The 18,264-nt window shown below is 36.6% G+C and overlaps 1 protein-coding gene across 2 annotated transcripts in view; it reads left to right on the top strand.

Moving 5' to 3' along the window:
- The window catches only part of PDE4B (phosphodiesterase 4B), a 234,649-nt gene extending 216,678 nt beyond the window's left edge, over positions 1–17,971 (top strand). For both annotated transcript variants that reach the window (XM_070939481.1, XM_070939482.1), the window contains 9 exons: positions 4,526–4,619; positions 5,611–5,789; positions 6,551–6,649; positions 6,821–6,985; positions 8,472–8,571; positions 9,111–9,265; positions 9,370–9,492; positions 12,336–12,518; positions 16,546–17,971. In XM_070939481.1, coding sequence (XP_070795582.1) covers positions 4,526–4,619; positions 5,611–5,789; positions 6,551–6,649; positions 6,821–6,985; positions 8,472–8,571; positions 9,111–9,265; positions 9,370–9,492; positions 12,336–12,518; positions 16,546–16,911 — 1,464 coding nt within the window. In that variant the 3' untranslated portion in view covers positions 16,912–17,971. The remainder of the gene's footprint in view (positions 1–4,525; positions 4,620–5,610; positions 5,790–6,550; positions 6,650–6,820; positions 6,986–8,471; positions 8,572–9,110; positions 9,266–9,369; positions 9,493–12,335; positions 12,519–16,545) is intronic.
- Positions 17,972–18,264: the final 293 nt, after the last annotated feature.

The raw sequence follows: 18,264 nt of genomic DNA, 5'->3' as shown, positions 1-18,264 counted from the left end.
CATTGAGCATCATTTACACCTTGTCCTGTCTATATCTTATGACATTTTCGGCAGTAAACCTCCATGAGCTAGAGGAGAGTGACGCAGATCAGAAGTTACCACTGTTCATGTGACTGCTTCAGTAGTATCTTCTTTGAAGCAGAAATTCAAACAGGCAATTCCAAAGGTTCCTATTCAGTTTATCTATCGTTGTAGGCAGCTGTCCATTTAGCATTTAACTCGCCAGAGGTAATATTTTATAAGCATATTGCAGTTTATATTTCAAAGCCTCAAAGTTATATGTAGCTGTTAAATAAATACAATGACTGCCTGGCCTTTTAGCATTTCAAATTTTGGTTACAGGTGTACTTAAAATTCAAAGCATTCCATATTCAATATTTAAGACACAAATAAAAATAACAGAAACATTATTAACATAGTACACTATTAGCATAAGGTAGCCATGGTAGCCATGTCGCTGTTTCAGAGAGGTGTTTTAGTAGAAAGCATGGGTCATAGCAGAGTTAATAGGAATAATAACCCAAGGGTACTAAACATGGATGTTCTTCTAAATCACATCCTGACACCTTTCACTTTTTTTTTTTTTTGACAAATCATAACTAGGCTGGATGTTCTAGGATTTTTATTCATTCATATTGAGGCCACCTAACTCCCAAAATTTTACATCATTAGAAATATATCAACAATTCCTATTAGCAAGGCAATTTTGGTATTGAAATATTTATTGGCTTGATTTTCCCAACTATTAAAGAGTATGTAATCACTCTACCATATCTTTATATGCCAAAGTAAAATGAGATAAGCATTAGATGGAGGGCGTTGAAGAGTTTGTTCTGATCAGATGGCTACAAACTTTTGTATCTGCAGTCTCTGATGGATATTTCTGAGATCAAAATACTGCCTGATTTTTGATCAGTTGTTTATAGAAACTCCATAAAAACTAAAACTAGTATTAAATTTGACAGACCCCTATTTAGTTCTGTGATTAAGATGAAGCATCACCAACTTTTATGTGTTATGATTCATTGGAATATTGTTTCTGGTGGTTAGGAAGAAGCAAACTTCCAAATAATTTGATAATGAGTGATCATACTTATTTACAATGTACGTTTTTTAGTCAGGTTTCTGCAAGATAATACTAACAATTTTAGGAACACTCTCATACCACAATGAATTTTTAAAAAATCCTAGTCAAGCATCCTAAGTACCTTTTTCAAATTTTAGAAACCAACATTTAGCAAATTGAAATAGTATATTCTCACTTTATATTAGACAATTTGGGTATAATTTGCATGCTATTCATATAACTCGTGACAATACATTGATTTCTGAATGTACTGGTTTCTTATTGGTTTTGAAGACAAGGAACTGGTTGTTTTCCACATCAACATCTACCTTAACAGTGGCTAAAACATCTGCACTTTATTTTTTAATTTTTTATGATAAACACTAATTTTAAAAAGGGGAAGAATCTTTGCTGGGTTTTTTTTTTTTTTAATAATCTGCTCTGCCTTCTCTCTGTCATGGGTTGGATAACAGGAGAGCCTTAAAATGAGAAAGGCAATAAAGATATTGGGGTTGCCAAAAGTCCTTGCTTCAAAGAGTCATTCTCATTCCAGACTCTGAAAGCTGCAGGAAATTGAGTACCACATTTATAAAATGGTTAGAATCCTTTCGGCCCTTCATTTTTTCATAACTTTGTTGTTATTCAAAGCTGAGGTTTCATGGCGCAGAGATGGATAATGTAAAAATAAGCAGGGAGGAGGCCAGGCTTATTCCACAGAGGCAGCAGGCATACAGTTGCTATCATGCTGTTGGCTGCCCTATCACTTGATCTCCCTGAGGTATTCATTCCATTGATTTCTGAAAGGGGAAAGGCATGCTGTTGGGCAAGGCAATGATGCAAGAAACGGGGCTCATCTGTAGCTATGGTTAAAAAAGGGTAGCCTAAGAGCAATTAAGGTAGCAGCTGAATAAGGGGACATATACACATTCAGGATGCAAGATAAGTTAAATATCAGGGTTCTCTAAAATTAACCCAAACTCATTAAACTGTTCAGAGCTCCTAAATTAGGGTGCTGTGTTTATTATTAAGATTTTGAAAACCCTGGTGGCACAGTAGTTAGAATGCAGTACTGCAGGCTACTTCTGCTGACTGCTTGACAGTTCGAATCTCACCAGGCTCAAGGTTGACTCAGCCTTCCATCCTTCCCGCGGTCTGTAAAACGAGGACCCAAGATTGTTGGGGGCAATATGCTGACTCTGTAAACCGCTTAGAGAGGGCTGTGAAGCACTGTGAAGTGGTATATGAGTCTCAGTGTTATTGCTTTATTATTAAGATTTTAACTGGCTTTTCTGTTAAGGAGGAGAAGATGATTTCCTGAAAGCAGCTTTTATAGATCCCGTTCGGATCTGCTAATTAGCTATTTAGCCCTTCCTTTCCCCACCCCACCCCCTTCTCTCTTTTTAACCATAAGAAATTTTATGCCGGGATACTGGGCTCTTTAAGACTGTGAAATTAGCTTCTAATTGGTTTCCACCGCTTGCGGGGTTCTTTCGGCAGAGCCGTCACCGCTGCGACACGGGGATCGGGAGGGAAGCCTTCCAGTAAGAGAGACCGGCGGTCACGTGGCCCTGTTGCCATGGCATTCTCTTGACCCGATGAATGGGAGCCCTTAACAAGGGACACGGGGGGGGAGGGGGGGCAGGAAATCATCACGTTATGAAACAACTCTGGCTGCTAATTAGGAAAAAAAGCATTGTGCCCCCAGTTGTATTCTTAGGAATTTCCTGATGGCTGAAAGGTGGAGAGGGAAAGAGTAATTGGCGTAGGTTTTCATTGGCAATCATTATTTCATCTTGGATTATCTCCCATTTAGTGGTAACGCATCTTGCCTCAAAGGAGCTGGTTCTGTTTGACACTTGGCACACACACACACACACAGGACACACGAAAAATACTCCAAAATATTCCAAAAAATACCGTTTTGGAAAAAGTCAGGCATCTCAAGTTGCATTGTTTAGACTGCAGTCTTTAACAGACGCAAGGGAAGAAATGTCTTATTGAAGGTTGGAAGGCTTGCTTCTCGGAACGGATGTTGTAGCAAGATAATACGTCAATAATCTCAGGTTTCGAGCTGCACGAATAACATGTTGCAGGAATGAACACGATTTGGTATTGCTCGTTCGAACGTGGCTAATACCTTGAGATGCATTCTCCATGATTAAAAAAAAAACCTAAGAAAACATGAAGTACACTAATAATGAGGTAGAAAACATATACAATGTGGATGGAGGGGGATTTAATGCAATCATAAAAGCCCTGATTGTGAGAGGAGCACTGATTGCTCACTTCCTTTTTTTGTTGTTTGCATATAACACAGGGATTCCTCCGTTTTATCTTTAGATGAGTCTGTTGCTAAAGACGGCAATATCTGTGAAAAGCAATTGCTATTCCTCTTTTTTTCTCTCTCTGTGTTCAAGTGCACGGTTCTTTCTGGAAGGGGATACCCCTTCAGCCTGCCAAACATCAAAGCGCTTTAAGATAACTTGCTGCAAACATTTGGATTAGATCTTCTGGTTCCTTCATGCAGCCAATCGTATCATTTGTACGTGTGTGTGTGTGTGTGTGTGTGCTTGTGCTTGTGTGCTTGTGTGTGCTTGTGCCTGCAATTTCCAACACCACAGTCTTCATGCTAGGCTGGAAAGCAATGCTAACTGATGTGTAGTCAGGAGTACCCAGGATTGCTGGAATTTTAGACTTTCACTGACAAAGGCTCCAGGCTGTTCTTGCTATTGAGAGATTCCTCCTCCTGATCTGCAGATTCTGCATAGGAGATTTCTTGTTTTGCTCTGCAAAATCTTCCAAAAATGCCTGAGGCAAACTATTTGTTATCTGTATCTTGGGGATACATCAAGGTGGGTTTAAATAATAAAAAAGAAATAGTCCAGTTTCTCTATATATGTCAGATATAAGTATACTTTGTGTTACTATATATCATAAAGAGAAAAACAGGTTTATCACTAATCAGTAATAAACTCATACTGGATTAAAATCAAATAACTGTAAATGTTAATAGGACGGCATGCAAACTGACAGCATTGTTTTATGTTGAATAGCAATGTATATAAACTATATAAGCATGATTAATGTTCCTGTCAGAAATATCTGCAAGTTGAAATTGCCTTTATATTATAAGTAGAAAAATGACAGACTAATGACAGGTCTTTAAAGGACACCTGAAATCAAAAACTGCTATAAAATCTAAATAGTTTTCCAGAGTTATGTAAAAGTGTAATTACCTTTTGTATTGTTTTTTTAAAAATGACATTTTAAACCTTAAACTTATGTAACAGTGGATGATTGCATGACAACTAGGAAATATTTTTTATTTGTTGTAATGTATTTCTGACTGTCTTGTTTAGTCATGTGGTATATGTTCTAATTAATATGGATTTTAATGCATTGTATATCCACCAATAAGCAGACTCTTAACCTGAATTTTTATGTTCTAATTACCAACAGTTCAAGAGAATGTTAAACCGGGAGCTGACACATCTTTCAGAAATGAGCCGATCAGGGAATCAAGTCTCTGAATATATTTCTAATACTTTCCTAGGTATGTTAAGTTAACATTGGATCTGTTTCTTGTAAAAAAAAAAAAATTGAGCAAAGCCAACCTCAACATTTCAGTATCTTTAAGGAAACAATCTCCATGGTAGTGAAAGGATCTCTTTTCAGAAAAGGAGATTGAGGAAACAGGAAGTTATCTAGGAAGCTATAAAATTAACAGGGCAAAATGTGGTGGAACAAATTCTTTGATAACCTTTCTTCATTTGCATGCTCTCCAGCTGAGAGTAATTTAACTCTCTGACTTTCAAGAATTCTCAGCTCTGGCCATGGAGGCTAAGGAATGCTGGGAATTGAAGTCCTCTCTCAAGAGTACAAAACTGGGGAAGGTTCTCCGATGTCAACATTACAGATGTGCACACCATAACCACATATCCATAAGCTTGGGTAGTAACGTGCAGTATTAATTATAACGTAACATTAGTGCAGGCAAATATTTAATTTGTTGAATTTATATGGCTGCCTATCTCACTTCCATGACTCTGTGGCTTACGGTATTAATAATATTATTGTTAATAACAATAATATTTACAAGTAGAGAAACATTGAGGAAGATTGTTACTTAGCAACCATTAATGCTTTCCAGGATTCTGGAAGGGGTAGAGAAGTGCTTCCTTGGCAAAATATTGTTTTCTCAAGAAATTTTGCTCTAGCTTAGAGCAGATAATCATGGATCGTTTGGGGCTAGTCATGGTCTCTCAACCCATCTTACCTCACAGTTTATTATTGGTCAAAATAAGTCTAGGGGACGGTCACTGTTTTGCTAAGTTTCTGAATAAAAAGCAGGATATAAATCTAATTAAAAAATAACAAAGGAATGAAGGCATTCTTCATTCTGTGTCTGACAATTTTGAAAACAATTCTGAAATTCTATATCTGCCCATTTTCAAAAGCTTGTCAGGTACAAAATAATCTATTTGGATCTAACCCAATGTGTTTAATAAATATTTTAAATTATTTTTTATCCTTTTTTAATACAGACAAGCAGAATGATGTGGAGATTCCTTCTCCTACACAGAAGGACAGAGAGAAAAAGAAGAAGCAACAGGTTATGACACAGATCAGTGGTGTAAAAAAGTTAATGCACAGTTCAAGCTTGAATAACACTAGTATTTCAAGATTTGGTGTGAAAACAGAAAAGGAAGATCATTTAGCTAAGGTCAGTGTGATTCATAATATTTGTATTTTTTAATGAAGACTGCAAATACATGTATAAACTAGACATATTAGTCATACTCCACAAATCCTTTTTACTTTTCCATCTGTTTTGAGGAGACTGCTTTGAAAGACAGAAATGGTAATAGTAACTTCCTCCATGGAATATGTTGCTAATTACTGAAAATAAAACTGTAAAAATTAATTTAGCTAAAGGGAATAGTTTAATCTGCCCCCCACCCCCACCCCCAATGATCTTGGCAATTTTCTGCTGTGTTATGATGTGGAAAAATTTACTCAGAGGTTTAGATACAGCTTTGGAAAATAACAATGCAAGTGGATTAGGACAAATATGTTCTTAAGAAGAAAGTTCTAATCCTAAAGTGTTAGAAACTATTGTTAAGAGGAAAAAATATATTGATACAATTATCTGGAAGACTTCAAATTAATTTCTGAACTATCCCAGCCCTGAAACTGATATAGATCAACTCCCAGTTAAACAGTTTCAATGGGAAGGATAAGGAAAAATGGGAGATAGGGAATGTCGCACTTTCAGAAACTAGTTAATATAATAAATTATTTCTCCTTTCATATGTCATATTTTTGGGATAACTGTAATTCTAACTGTAGTTAGAATTTGTATCCTTAGGATTTAAGGAAAAAGTGATTTGATATCTCTATATAAATGCAATTATAAGCTACATATGTCCTCATTCTCCTTGTGATGCATTATGCATTCATTATTTTATATATACTTTTCTTTAGGAGCTAGAAGATCTGAATAAATGGGGATTGAATATATTTAATGTTGCAAGATACTCACACAGTAGACCTCTCACTTGCATTATGTATGCAATTTTCCAGGTTAGTAATTGTGATATTATTATTATTATCATTATCATTATTATTATCATCATCATCATCTTCCAATTGCTATATCTTTAAAACAGTACTAATTTCATCTTTTCTTAGTAATAAAGGCTTTGGGTTTTTAATCATACTTTGACTACTTGTAATTTCTATTACTCTGTACAGGAAAGAGATCTACTGAAGACATTCAAAATCTCATCAGACACCTTTATAGCTTACACTATGACTTTGGAAGACCACTACCACACAGATGTAGCTTACCATAATAGTCTCCATGCAGCTGATGTAGCCCAGTCTACTCATGTTCTTCTGTCCACACCAGCTTTGGATGTGAGTTGCTTCCCCCCACCCCTGACAAACAATAATTTGCTTACACTTGGTAATTTGTCATAGCCTCGTGCTTTAATTAATAGGCTGAATGTAAAAATAAGTAAAATTTCATGCACCATTCATTAGCTTTGATACCTCTGGCACAGCACGACTGTTCCTACAAGTTCCTTCACACAAGGCAATTGAATTAATTAACCAATTTCCAATCTGTTACATAAAGAAAATAGGTGAGCTTATAGAATTTCACAGTGTAATCTGTCATCTTGATATAGGTCCATGATTGCTTGAAGCGAACAGTACAGTATAGACAATCCCATAATATTTTAGAAGATTACAAAACATGTGATGAGAAGTAGACATCCATTTCTCAAATCTTCTGTTGAACCCAGTGGTGAAATCTAAAATTTGTTACTACTGGTTCTGTGGGCGTGGCTTGGTGGTGGCGGGGTAATGTGACTGGGTGGGCGTGGCCATTTTTTTTTTACTTTTAAAAACATTTTTTACTTTTAAAAACATTTTTTACATGTAAAACCATGTTAAAAAATGCTTTCAAAAGGCTCTGACGATCCCAGCTAAGTTGCCTGATCATCAGAGGGTTTTTTAAAAACCCTCTGCCGATCAGGCAACTCAGCTGGGATCGTCAGAGCTTGGATCATCAGAGCCATTTAAAAGAAAAAAAACTTTTTTTCTTTTAAATGGCTCTGACGATCCCAGCTGAGTTGCCTGATCGGCAGGCAACTCAGCCGGGATCGTCAGAGCTTGGATTGTCAGAGGCATTTAAAAGAAAAAAAGCCTCTGATGATCGCGCGGCTCAGCTGGGCATGGGGGGCGGGGGCAGGGATGTTTGCTACTGGTTCTCCGAACTGCCTGCCGCCATCGCTACCTACTCGCCCGAGCCGGTCCGAACCGGGAGCATTTCACCTCTGGTTGAACCCCATTTAATGTTTCTTTGTTTATTCTCAGCAATCATGCCCTTCTGCAAGCTCACCTCCTTCCCAAATGAATGGAATCTTATACTCCTTAATATGCCTTTATGTCATCTCACTAATGTAAAAGCTAGATTTTCACCAATTAAGGCTTATAGTTTAGTTCAGATTTATTTATTTCAAGTTTATTGCTAAGAATATAAATGTGGGTTTACATTTTTGAGATAAGATCGTATTAATAGCTTCCTATGCAATATTCTGCTTTTTTTGATATTTTAAAAAATTACTTGAACATGAGTTGCAAAACTTACATTTTTACTTTTTTACTGTTTTGTCGAGGATGTATTGGAATTACTGCATCCCCACAAAAAACTGTAGCAAAACACAGATACATAGCCAAATGAATTGGCAGTAGCTAATAATTTTTTTAAAAAAGATTTCAGTTCTTTATGTACAGTTTTACTTGCGCATTTTTTTCCTATGGAGGTTGTAATAAGTTAATAGATACGATGAGCTATATTTATCATTGAAGTCTATGTGTTGATCTTTTCTGTTTCTAGGCTGTATTCACTGATTTAGAAATTTTGGCAGCAATTTTTGCAGCAGCAATTCACGATGTAGATCACCCTGGTGTCTCCAATCAGTTCCTTATTAATACAAGTGAGTTCTGTGTTCATTTAATGTGCGCACATATACGCATACAATGGGTATAATTAATTCTCATGAACTCTCTTATTAAGAATAAAGAAAATCTAGAATACTCATTAAGAAATGAAGTTGAGAATATCAGAGTTTACTTATCAATAGAGGCCACATCTGCACATTACAAAGGTTTTCCAATTTCCATGATACTTAATAATAGTACACAGAAACAATCATAACTAACGAAGTATGTAATCAGTAAAATTATGCTCAATTTACACACTGGGAGTTTATCTGAAGTGAGTTGAGAGTATCTTAATGGATTAATAAACCTGTGGCCTTTTTATTTCGGCTACCATTGAATTCTTTTTAAAATTCTTTAATAATTTTAAAGAATTTTTTAAATTCTTTCATTAATTTTATTTACATTCTCTTTTAAAAATAAATTATTTCAAACATAATGAAGGATGTCGTAGCTATAAAAGCCATTCCTTAGATATAAAATCATATATGGTACTTAAGGATCCTTTTAAATACATGACTTCTCTCTTATTTAGATTCTGAACTTGCTTTAATGTACAATGATGAGTCCGTCTTGGAAAACCACCATCTTGCTGTTGGCTTTAAGCTTCTACAAGAAGAGCATTGTGACATCTTCCACAATCTGACCAAGAAACAACGTCAAAGTCTCAGGAAAATGGTGATAGACATGGTAAGAATGTGATTCTGTATAATATTCTAGCTGTTTGTTAAAACAGAAAATGACGCTTTGCTCCCGAAAACAAAAAATAAAACAATCTTTCTCCTTTCCTGTAGGTCTTGGCAACAGATATGTCCAAGCACATGTCGCTTCTGGCAGATTTAAAGACGATGGTAGAAACTAAAAAAGTTACAAGCTCTGGAGTCCTCCTGCTAGATAACTACACTGATAGAATACAGGTCTGTTTGGGAAGCTATCTTGTTGTCATACCTTCTCTCTCCCTCCCTCCCCCTCACTCAACCCTATGAGCTTCCCATGTAACACATTCTTGCTCTGGTGCAGGGAACTAGTCTTTCTGTAGCACATGTATATTTCTTTTAAGAAAGGCCACTTTTAACATAGCAGTGAATAAGGCAGTGTTTGAAGAAAGAGGATTGAAAAAAATAGTTGGGAGTTTTAGGGGGAGTCATCTGGATACTTCTGAGGCGCTCTCAGTATAAATGTCTGCCTATGTTGTTACTATTGTTAGGGATGGGACTGAACCAATAAGCACTTTTGTGTATTGTAATTAATATAATCACACAAATTATTCCTCAAGTTAAGAATTTAATAGTCTGTAGTGGCTTGCATTCTATTTGGAGGAAAACAGGAATACAATTTACAATTTAGAGTTCCCTTGGATTAATAGTGTGGTAAATGTTGTGCAATTCACACAACATGTTCTTTACATGTTATGGATTAAGTATTTAGCCCCAGGAATGGGGAAATGTTAACAAAGATATTTTACTTAAAAATAGGGAATTCAGTTAAAAATTTTCTCTACTTATTTGCCTATTAAATGGTGATAGACACAGGAACCTCATTATTTTCCTGTATTGAATATCTCTATATATCTTCAGAATAAGATGCATATTAAGATGTCACTTGAGGAAAATATTCAAAAGGATGTTTAAAATCTTCAAAGAGGACACAAAGCAGCGCAAATGTTAGAACAGATTTCTTCACTCTATGAATCTCTTTTATTCTATAGTTATGCAGATTCTAATCCTTTGTGCTTCATATATTCATGTCACAGAATATAATTTCCAGAACAGGAGAAATTAACTTGGTGGCAATATTTAGTGTAGAAGATATTTGTTGCTCTCCTGTTTAATGGTAACTTGACTGATACAGATTTTCCATTTCTAACATGGCAATAGTTAATCATTAAAAGCAAATCCCTTTAGTGTGATAATAGTTACTCTTTTGTTTATAAAAATGTCCTATATAGAAAGAATTAAACTGAAGAAATTTGCACCAGCCTGGAATGACAATCCGACCCAAATATCTTTAAATTATATCTTTTCATTAGTGTGGCAAGTTGTCTTTGGGGCCCTTTTGATGCTTAGTTAATGTGACAGTAATTTGGCTCTTCCATGGTGATTTGGCTCTTATAATACTGTTGTGCAGAAAAACCTACCAGCTTAAAGAAGAAATAAGTACAATGTAAACCCATACCAAACCTCAACACGGAAGCAGAACAGAGATTCTGTCCATACTCAAAACCCCAGAAGTAGAGGGAAGAGAGAGGGACTGAGAGAAATGCTTTCTTTGGCGTTAGTGGCTAAATACTGTGGATCACAGTTCTGGCACTAAAAAAGCTATTTTCTATTGCTTCTCTCCCCTCACTTCTGCCATTGATGGCAAGAGAAGCCAGGGAGAAAAGAGTCCTTTCCCTCAATCCTAGTATTCCCACTACTTTTTGTAACTAAAAGAGAGAGCAAATGGATCTTCTGTATCAGTTCTCCAATCCTACGGCATAATTCCTTGGTGGAATTGAAGAATTGATGGCAATTCTCTGGATGGATGCTCTGAGGAAGTGGGCAGCTATATTTGGAGGTGCTGTTTCCTTATGCATAAGCTTGCCACCAGCTGGTTGCAAAGATGGAATGTCTTTTTGGCTCTGCCAAAAAGCCAATGATTCTGAAAATCAGTAGCCTGCCATAGTCTCGTGTGGTCAATAGGAGCAAAGCAGGCGCTCACCCTAAAGTTTCCTAAGAGTTTACAACTGATTGGACCCTTTAGCATAGCTTCTGCTGGCAGAATTTTATTTTTTTTTTAAAGTCACTTTTGAAGCAAAGGAAGAAAGGTGGAAGCTTTCTTTCAGAGTAGATCTGGAGTGAAGAAGACATGTCTTCATGTCCTCAACAAAAGGCTAGTTGTAGAAGTGTCTTCACACTGCAGCAAGCAGAACATGAGTTCTAAGAATTACTTCAGATAATCCTCCAGTTCAAAAGAGATTTGCCAGGACAAAAGAAACATATCTAGGTAAACACTTTGTACAGACTTCAGTGGACAATCAGATACTATTTTATCTATGCCTAACCTCCTTAAATTTGGACCATGCATTCTTCATCAAAGTCATGAAGGATACATGTACTTATTTTTCATTATATATTTTTATTTTTGTTAATTTTATTATATATTTGTTATATTCCTTATTATAGTTTTGTGAACTATATCTTATGTGAAGATATAGTTTATCTTCACATAAGACTGAGAAATACTGACAGCCCATAAGCATTAAGATGAGATGAGATGAAAGTTACCCTAAACTACCTAGTCATAATCCTAATCATTTGTCGCTAGATTACTCTGATTTTACTGGAGGTGCCAGTGCCCACAATTGAAACAGAGACCTTTAAATCTTCTGTTTATCTCCAGTTCATTAATCTTCTATGTGGACTTGTCCAATAAGATATGAGAAGAATATAACTATTCAAAGCAATTTTCTATTAAAGAAAATGATAGATACTGTACCTTAAATCGGCTTGAAATTATGCTTGGATAATTCAGGTGACCAGTACAATTTGTAACACTTTATTCTGCATATCTACAATTAATCTTCCTTCAAATAATTTAATATGTCTCTTGATGAAAATGTACTTTAGATATGTTTCATACATTTTTCTAAAACAAATCTCTTTAATCAAAAAGTGCATTAATGTGAAACTGCTTTCAAAGTACCAACAAGTACAGGACAAAATGTTGCCCTGTTTTACATGATTACATGAGTCTTCATGTTATCATTTTTGCATTGCAGGTTCTCCGAAATATGGTCCATTGTGCTGATTTAAGTAATCCTACAAAATCTCTTGAACTCTATCGGCAGTGGACAGATAGAATTATGGAGGAGTTTTTCCAGCAAGGGGACAAAGAACGGGAGAGGGGAATGGAAATCAGCCCAATGTGTGACAAGCACACAGCTTCTGTGGAGAAGTCTCAGGTATTTGACTTTTCTCTTTTTGATCTGTCAGGAATGTTCCAATTTAGGATTAATAATGTTGCTCTGTTACCAGTTAAGTCTTGGGGAAACACATCCTTTTAAAAATGTCATGCGAAATTCCCCAGTAGATTTCTCTCTTTAGCGTACCAGATAGATTAATCACATCTTTTCAAATGCCTTTTGCACTTTTGTAAAAACATACCTGCAACATTATACATAATAAATTCCACTGAATGATAGAGGATAATGCAGACATTTTCTAACATCAGCACAAGGATATTTTGTCAATAGAAGGCGATCTGTTTGCCATAAATCCACATTATGCTCCTGGAAAACTCTGAAAGGCTACCTGCAGAGCATTTCAATGATGGTGCTGCTTCACATAAACTGGACCAGTATGTGTTCTTAGCAAGGGCCAAGGTTAGCCAAACATATGCCAGTTTCTGGCTTGGCACCATTGTTTCTTCTCTTGTAATATAGTCAACAAGTAGCAGAGATTTCAAGATTGGAAAGGGTAGGTCCTCTTACTCCAACCACTTACGTTTTGTGAAGAAACAAGATGCAGCACCTTTCCTCTGTTAGCTGATAGGACATGGTTTTCAATTCTCACTTTTTCATTTTCCAAGGAAGTAATCAGTGTTAACTGTGAGCACTTTAGAGCCATTTTCATGCTGTGGTTAAAGTGTCAGGGTTAGGCTGCAGAGGCTTCCTTTGTTTGAGCCACTGTGAGACCTTTCATCAGCCTCTAATGTTCCTTCTATCTATATACTACTAAAACTCTCAGGTCTGTAACCTTTCACTGGGCAAAACATTCATGATACAGCAAAATTTTTTGAACCAAGCCAGTGGTGGGCTGCTGCTGTTTCAGACTGGTTTGGGTGAGCCGGTAGTTGGGATCTGGCCCACCTGCCCCGGCGCTATGCCGTCCTATTTAGCTGCATTTTTAAGCCACGTGCATGTGTGCAAGCCGTGCGCGCGAGCGAAGCACATGCACAGAAGGGCGCGTGCATACACACTCACATTTTCGGTGCTGGGCAAACCGGTTGTTAATTTATGTGCCACCCACCTCTGAACCAAGCTATCTCAAATGGACTAACTTATAAAATACATCCAAAATCCAGGGCTCATGTGGAATTCAAATTTGACAAATTTTATAAAATATTTTATGACATAAAACTTATCATAAAGTATTTTATGACATAATGCAAAATGTCGTAAAAACGTTCCCTGTGGCCAACTCCTCAGGTTTGAATGCTATATATTCAGCATGGGCTACTTTCAAGACAGATACATCTCTGAATATCTCTTGAATTTTAAAGAATTTTTCCAGTACATAAGAAGCTCTGCCATTGTTAAAGGCATTGAGGAATCTGATAAGGAAATACCTCTGAAACAATGACCCGGTTTGTTTGTATGTTTGGGGTTTTTTTGTTTTGTTTTTTGGACCTGAGCTAATACTGTAAAAATTAATTCTCAACTTAGTTCTGGTGGTTTCCTTAAATGGATGTAAAGAGCTAAAGTTCTCCATGTTGTGATAACCAAACAAAGTGATTTTACTAAAAAGTCTCCACTGAATATAGGTTACAGGAACTTTCTGTCACTTTTTGGCTTAAGGTACCTCAGCAGTTACAATAGAATTGTACTGGCTTGTTCAACATCCTGTTGTGTCTGAAGGAGTCAAATGTGATTTCCAAACCAAACATCCTAGCCAGAGATGGGTTCCTTTGAGAACTATTTTCCTGTTCCGCTGAATTGCCACCCAGCGGTTTTTGGAGTTAAGCAAGGAAATCCAGTCAGACAAGAAACTTTTCCATAGCTTTTATTGTTCGTTCACTTTCCTCAATCCAGTTCATCCTGCTTGTCAACTAAGAATTTATGTTATCCTGAGCTTTATTACATAATGGATAATACCAGGAACAGTCATTATTTCCCCTTAATGTCATACATTTCTCCATTGAATGATATTATATTCAAGCATGTTAACCATAAATAAATTCCACAAAACAGCAAGATAACATGAAAGTTCTAAACAGATCCCAGAAAAAGTCAGCTTTTTAATACTAACTCTAAAAATCACACCAATTTCAAAGTTTTAGTGAAGTAAAGATTTTCATCATGTCATAGTGTACCAGCATTTTTATCTACATTGTTTAAGAGATACTTGGAGGAGTAATATTTCTCCTTTTTTAAAAAAATAAGATACCATCAGTTTAGTGAGATGGTAATTTTCATTGAAGTGCATTAATACAGTAACCACATCCAATAAGCATTTCTTTTATAGTTAGACTTCTACATCACACCAAACAATTTAAATGTTAATAGGTCCTTTCATAATACACCGTTTAATGTGACGGGCTGTTAACAGCTTTTTCCCTGAGTCCTGATATCTTAAAAAATAGTTACTAACCAGTTTTAATTTTGGAACAGAAACTTAAGAACTCCTCTGTGTTCTTTTTCCTCGGAGGAGGAAGGCATCCAAGATTCACTTCAGCTCAAGCAGGCAACAGATGCCATGATTTCCATTACGTCTGAATACCCTAATAATTAAAAATAGCTCCCACTGACAGTACCTTGTAGTTTCTTCATATGCAAATACTGCTATACAGATGTTTCTTATATAATTGCCATAAATTATATAGCAACAGCGTGACATGATTAAAAAAATAAAACAAACTTACTGAGCAGATATTTACTGCTATAGTAATGGCAGCTTTTTATTTATGAATTTTGTTAGAAGTGTTTTTTAGGGCAAAGCTAATTATTTGGGCTTTGTCTAACCTAATTATAGGATAGAAAGAGCCTTGATCTTAGCCTACGCTGAGATTTAGACAATGGGTGGAAAAATCAGTGTTAGTTCCACTGGACATTTGATTCTAATGTTAGACTATCATTTTATGATTGAAGGTTGCCAACCCAGAGCTGCATTTGTAGGATGGAAATCTTGGAAATGCAAGTGATCTGGGTACTGATCTGGAAAGAATTGTGGCAATGGGAGTCAGTCAGGAATGCTTTCTTTAAACTTTGCTAATGCAATATCTGCATCCCTTCCTGAAGAAAACAAATCTAAGCCACTCGTGCCTCAGTCACTCCAGGTTGGACGATTTCAATGTACTCTATAATTGCTCTTGAAGAGTACCCAGAAGCCTCATCTGGTACAGTTATCTGCACTCCTAGAACAGAGCATGTTACATCCATGCTCTGCAAGTGCATAGATTGCCAGTTTGCTTCCAAGTCCAATTCAAGGTTCTGGTTTTGACCTTTAAAGCCATTAATGGCCTGGGGCCGGGCTGTCTGAGAGACCATCCCAGCCCCCCCCCCCATTAGATCCTTCAGAAAAGGTGTCCTGCATATCATCAGCTACGGATCTTCATTTGGTGGGTCCCAGGAAATGTGTCTTCCCTGCCTTGGTGCCAGTTTTATGGAACATCCCCCCCACCCCCCGGAATTAGATTAGCTTCATCGCTTTTGATATTCCAGAAGACCTTCAAAATTTAGTTACGTTGTCAGGCCTGAGCCTCCCAAGGAAACCAGGACCATGATTAGATAGCTCCATTGCTATGCTGGCTATTCTTATCCTTTCTTTACCTAGGGTTTGTATTTCTATTTTTATAATATTTACTTTTATCAGTAAGATGAGTAGCTATATAAATTTGAGTAATAAATAAAATAAACAAATCTGGCCATAATGATCCACGCCCAATAAATTTCCCCCAAATACACAGAAAGCAATATTCTTCTTTAATATCAGCATTCTGGTTTTGGCAATTCCCCTCTAAACAGGTTAGATCACTCCTTCTGTAGATATATCATAACAGCAGAGATTATATGATCCCATCTAGTTTTTAATGGTTTTTAGTACTCACTCTGTTTTATCCTTTAAAAAAATTGAGCGGTTTGTTAGATAAATCGCAGCACAAATAAATACTAATGTACCGTAATTTCTAGTTGCTTTAAATGTAAAGCTGAGAGAAAATTCATAAATATTGAAACAACATTTCATTACAAATCGATTGTACTTGCATTGCAGGTGGGATTCATTGATTATATTGTTCATCCACTTTGGGAGACCTGGGCAGACCTAGTACAGCCCGATGCTCAAGATATTTTGGACACCCTGGAAGACAACCGTAATTGGTATCAAAGTATGATCCCTCAGAGCCCTTCCCCTCCCCTCGAAGAACGCAGCCAAGACTGTCAGGGCCTGATGGAGAAGTTCCAGTTTGACCTTACTCTTGAAGAGGAAGACTCTGATGGGCCTGAGAAAGAGAGTGACAGTATCCATTATTACAGCAGTACCAAGACACTTTGTGTCATTGACACAGGAAAAAGGGATTCCCAGCAGGACACTAATATAGAGATTGTGACAAAAGATGCATCGCCGATTGATACTTAACACACTGTATTCGTGATGGTGATTTTATTCACGCACATGCAGATTGTCTCATGTGCTATAGCCTGAAAGTCTGGCTCTTAGGCCAGCACCTGTTATTGGCTAGAAGACTTTCCAATTACTCGAGATTGGAGTCAGGGTTAAAGAGTGTGTAATGACTGCTCAGGAATTAACAGGTGATATCTACTGCAGCTTAAGTTTTATCAGCCAAAAACAAAATAAACCTGGTGATAGGGAGGCAGTATGAGCTGTTACTGAACAAGCCTGCTAGGGAATGACACACAATCATAATATTTTCTATTCTTAATAGATTCTGACATCCAGTTCGGTCCAACAGCTCAAAATACGGTTTCGTAATTTTGCATTTAAAATTTGTGCACCTGTCTCAGACCCGTGTGCCTTTTTTATAAATACTTCCACATCTTTTCGAGACGCCTACTAAATACACAACAAAACTTGTTTGATACCAATATATATTTTATATTATTACTAATCCTGTTTAATGAAGAAAGTCTTCCTCTCTACGGGCAATACTTGTGTTTACCGCAGTTTAATTGTTTTGACTCACTAAATAAAGCAGGGTGCCCTCCTCCTTGCATTACTGCATCACTGGTCACTTTATTAGTCCCACAAAATCTAGGTTTCTCTTGTGTTACTTGCCACACATAAACAAATGGTTTTCCACTCAACTGTTTTTGATTTTTGTTGTACACAGGATGAAGTAACGTTGCATTCTCATTAGACAATGCAGTACGTATAAAAACCAACATGTTGTAATATGATGGACAATCTCCCCTTTAAAAAAACAAAACTCAGTTGAATTTTTGTGTTTGGTCCTACTGTGCTCCCCACCCACCCCCATTCTTCATGTTCGCTAGGCTGAGTCTCCTTTTCTTCTCCTCAACTTGCCTTGAGCTATTACATGTCCAGTACTGTTTATAACAGTGTATTTATTATGTATTGTATATAATGTAATGTTTTGTAAGTATTAATTTATATAAATTAACATTGCCTGTCAGTGGTGATGTTATTTGTGTAGAAGACTCTGAATGAGAGTTGCCTTTCTTGTAATTTTTTGTACTGCGTAAAATGGAAAGAACCTGAGCACAGTGAAAGAGACATATGGAACCCAGAAAGGGCATTCAGACATTGGCTCCCATTGGATTTCATTTTCATTTGGATTCTGGAAATCGGGGTTTGGTAACTGCTGAGGAATTAGGATGGTTTGTTCATCAGAAATGAAACTACTGAAATGTTGAAAAGGACACGCCCAGTAAATGCCACAAAACCACCTGTCATTTTCCAATTTTCAAAGTAGCCAATGTGAGTTTCTATGACAAAATGTGAACTGATACT

Source organism: Pituophis catenifer, unplaced genomic scaffold (genome assembly GCF_029215685.1).
Source record: "Pituophis catenifer annectens isolate HBS135680 unplaced genomic scaffold, rPitCat1.0.hap2 SCAF_3, whole genome shotgun sequence".
NCBI lineage: Eukaryota > Metazoa > Chordata > Lepidosauria > Squamata > Colubridae > Pituophis > Pituophis catenifer.
Note: the sequence above shows the minus strand (reverse complement) of the source record. Positions and strands in the feature narration are given on the sequence as shown.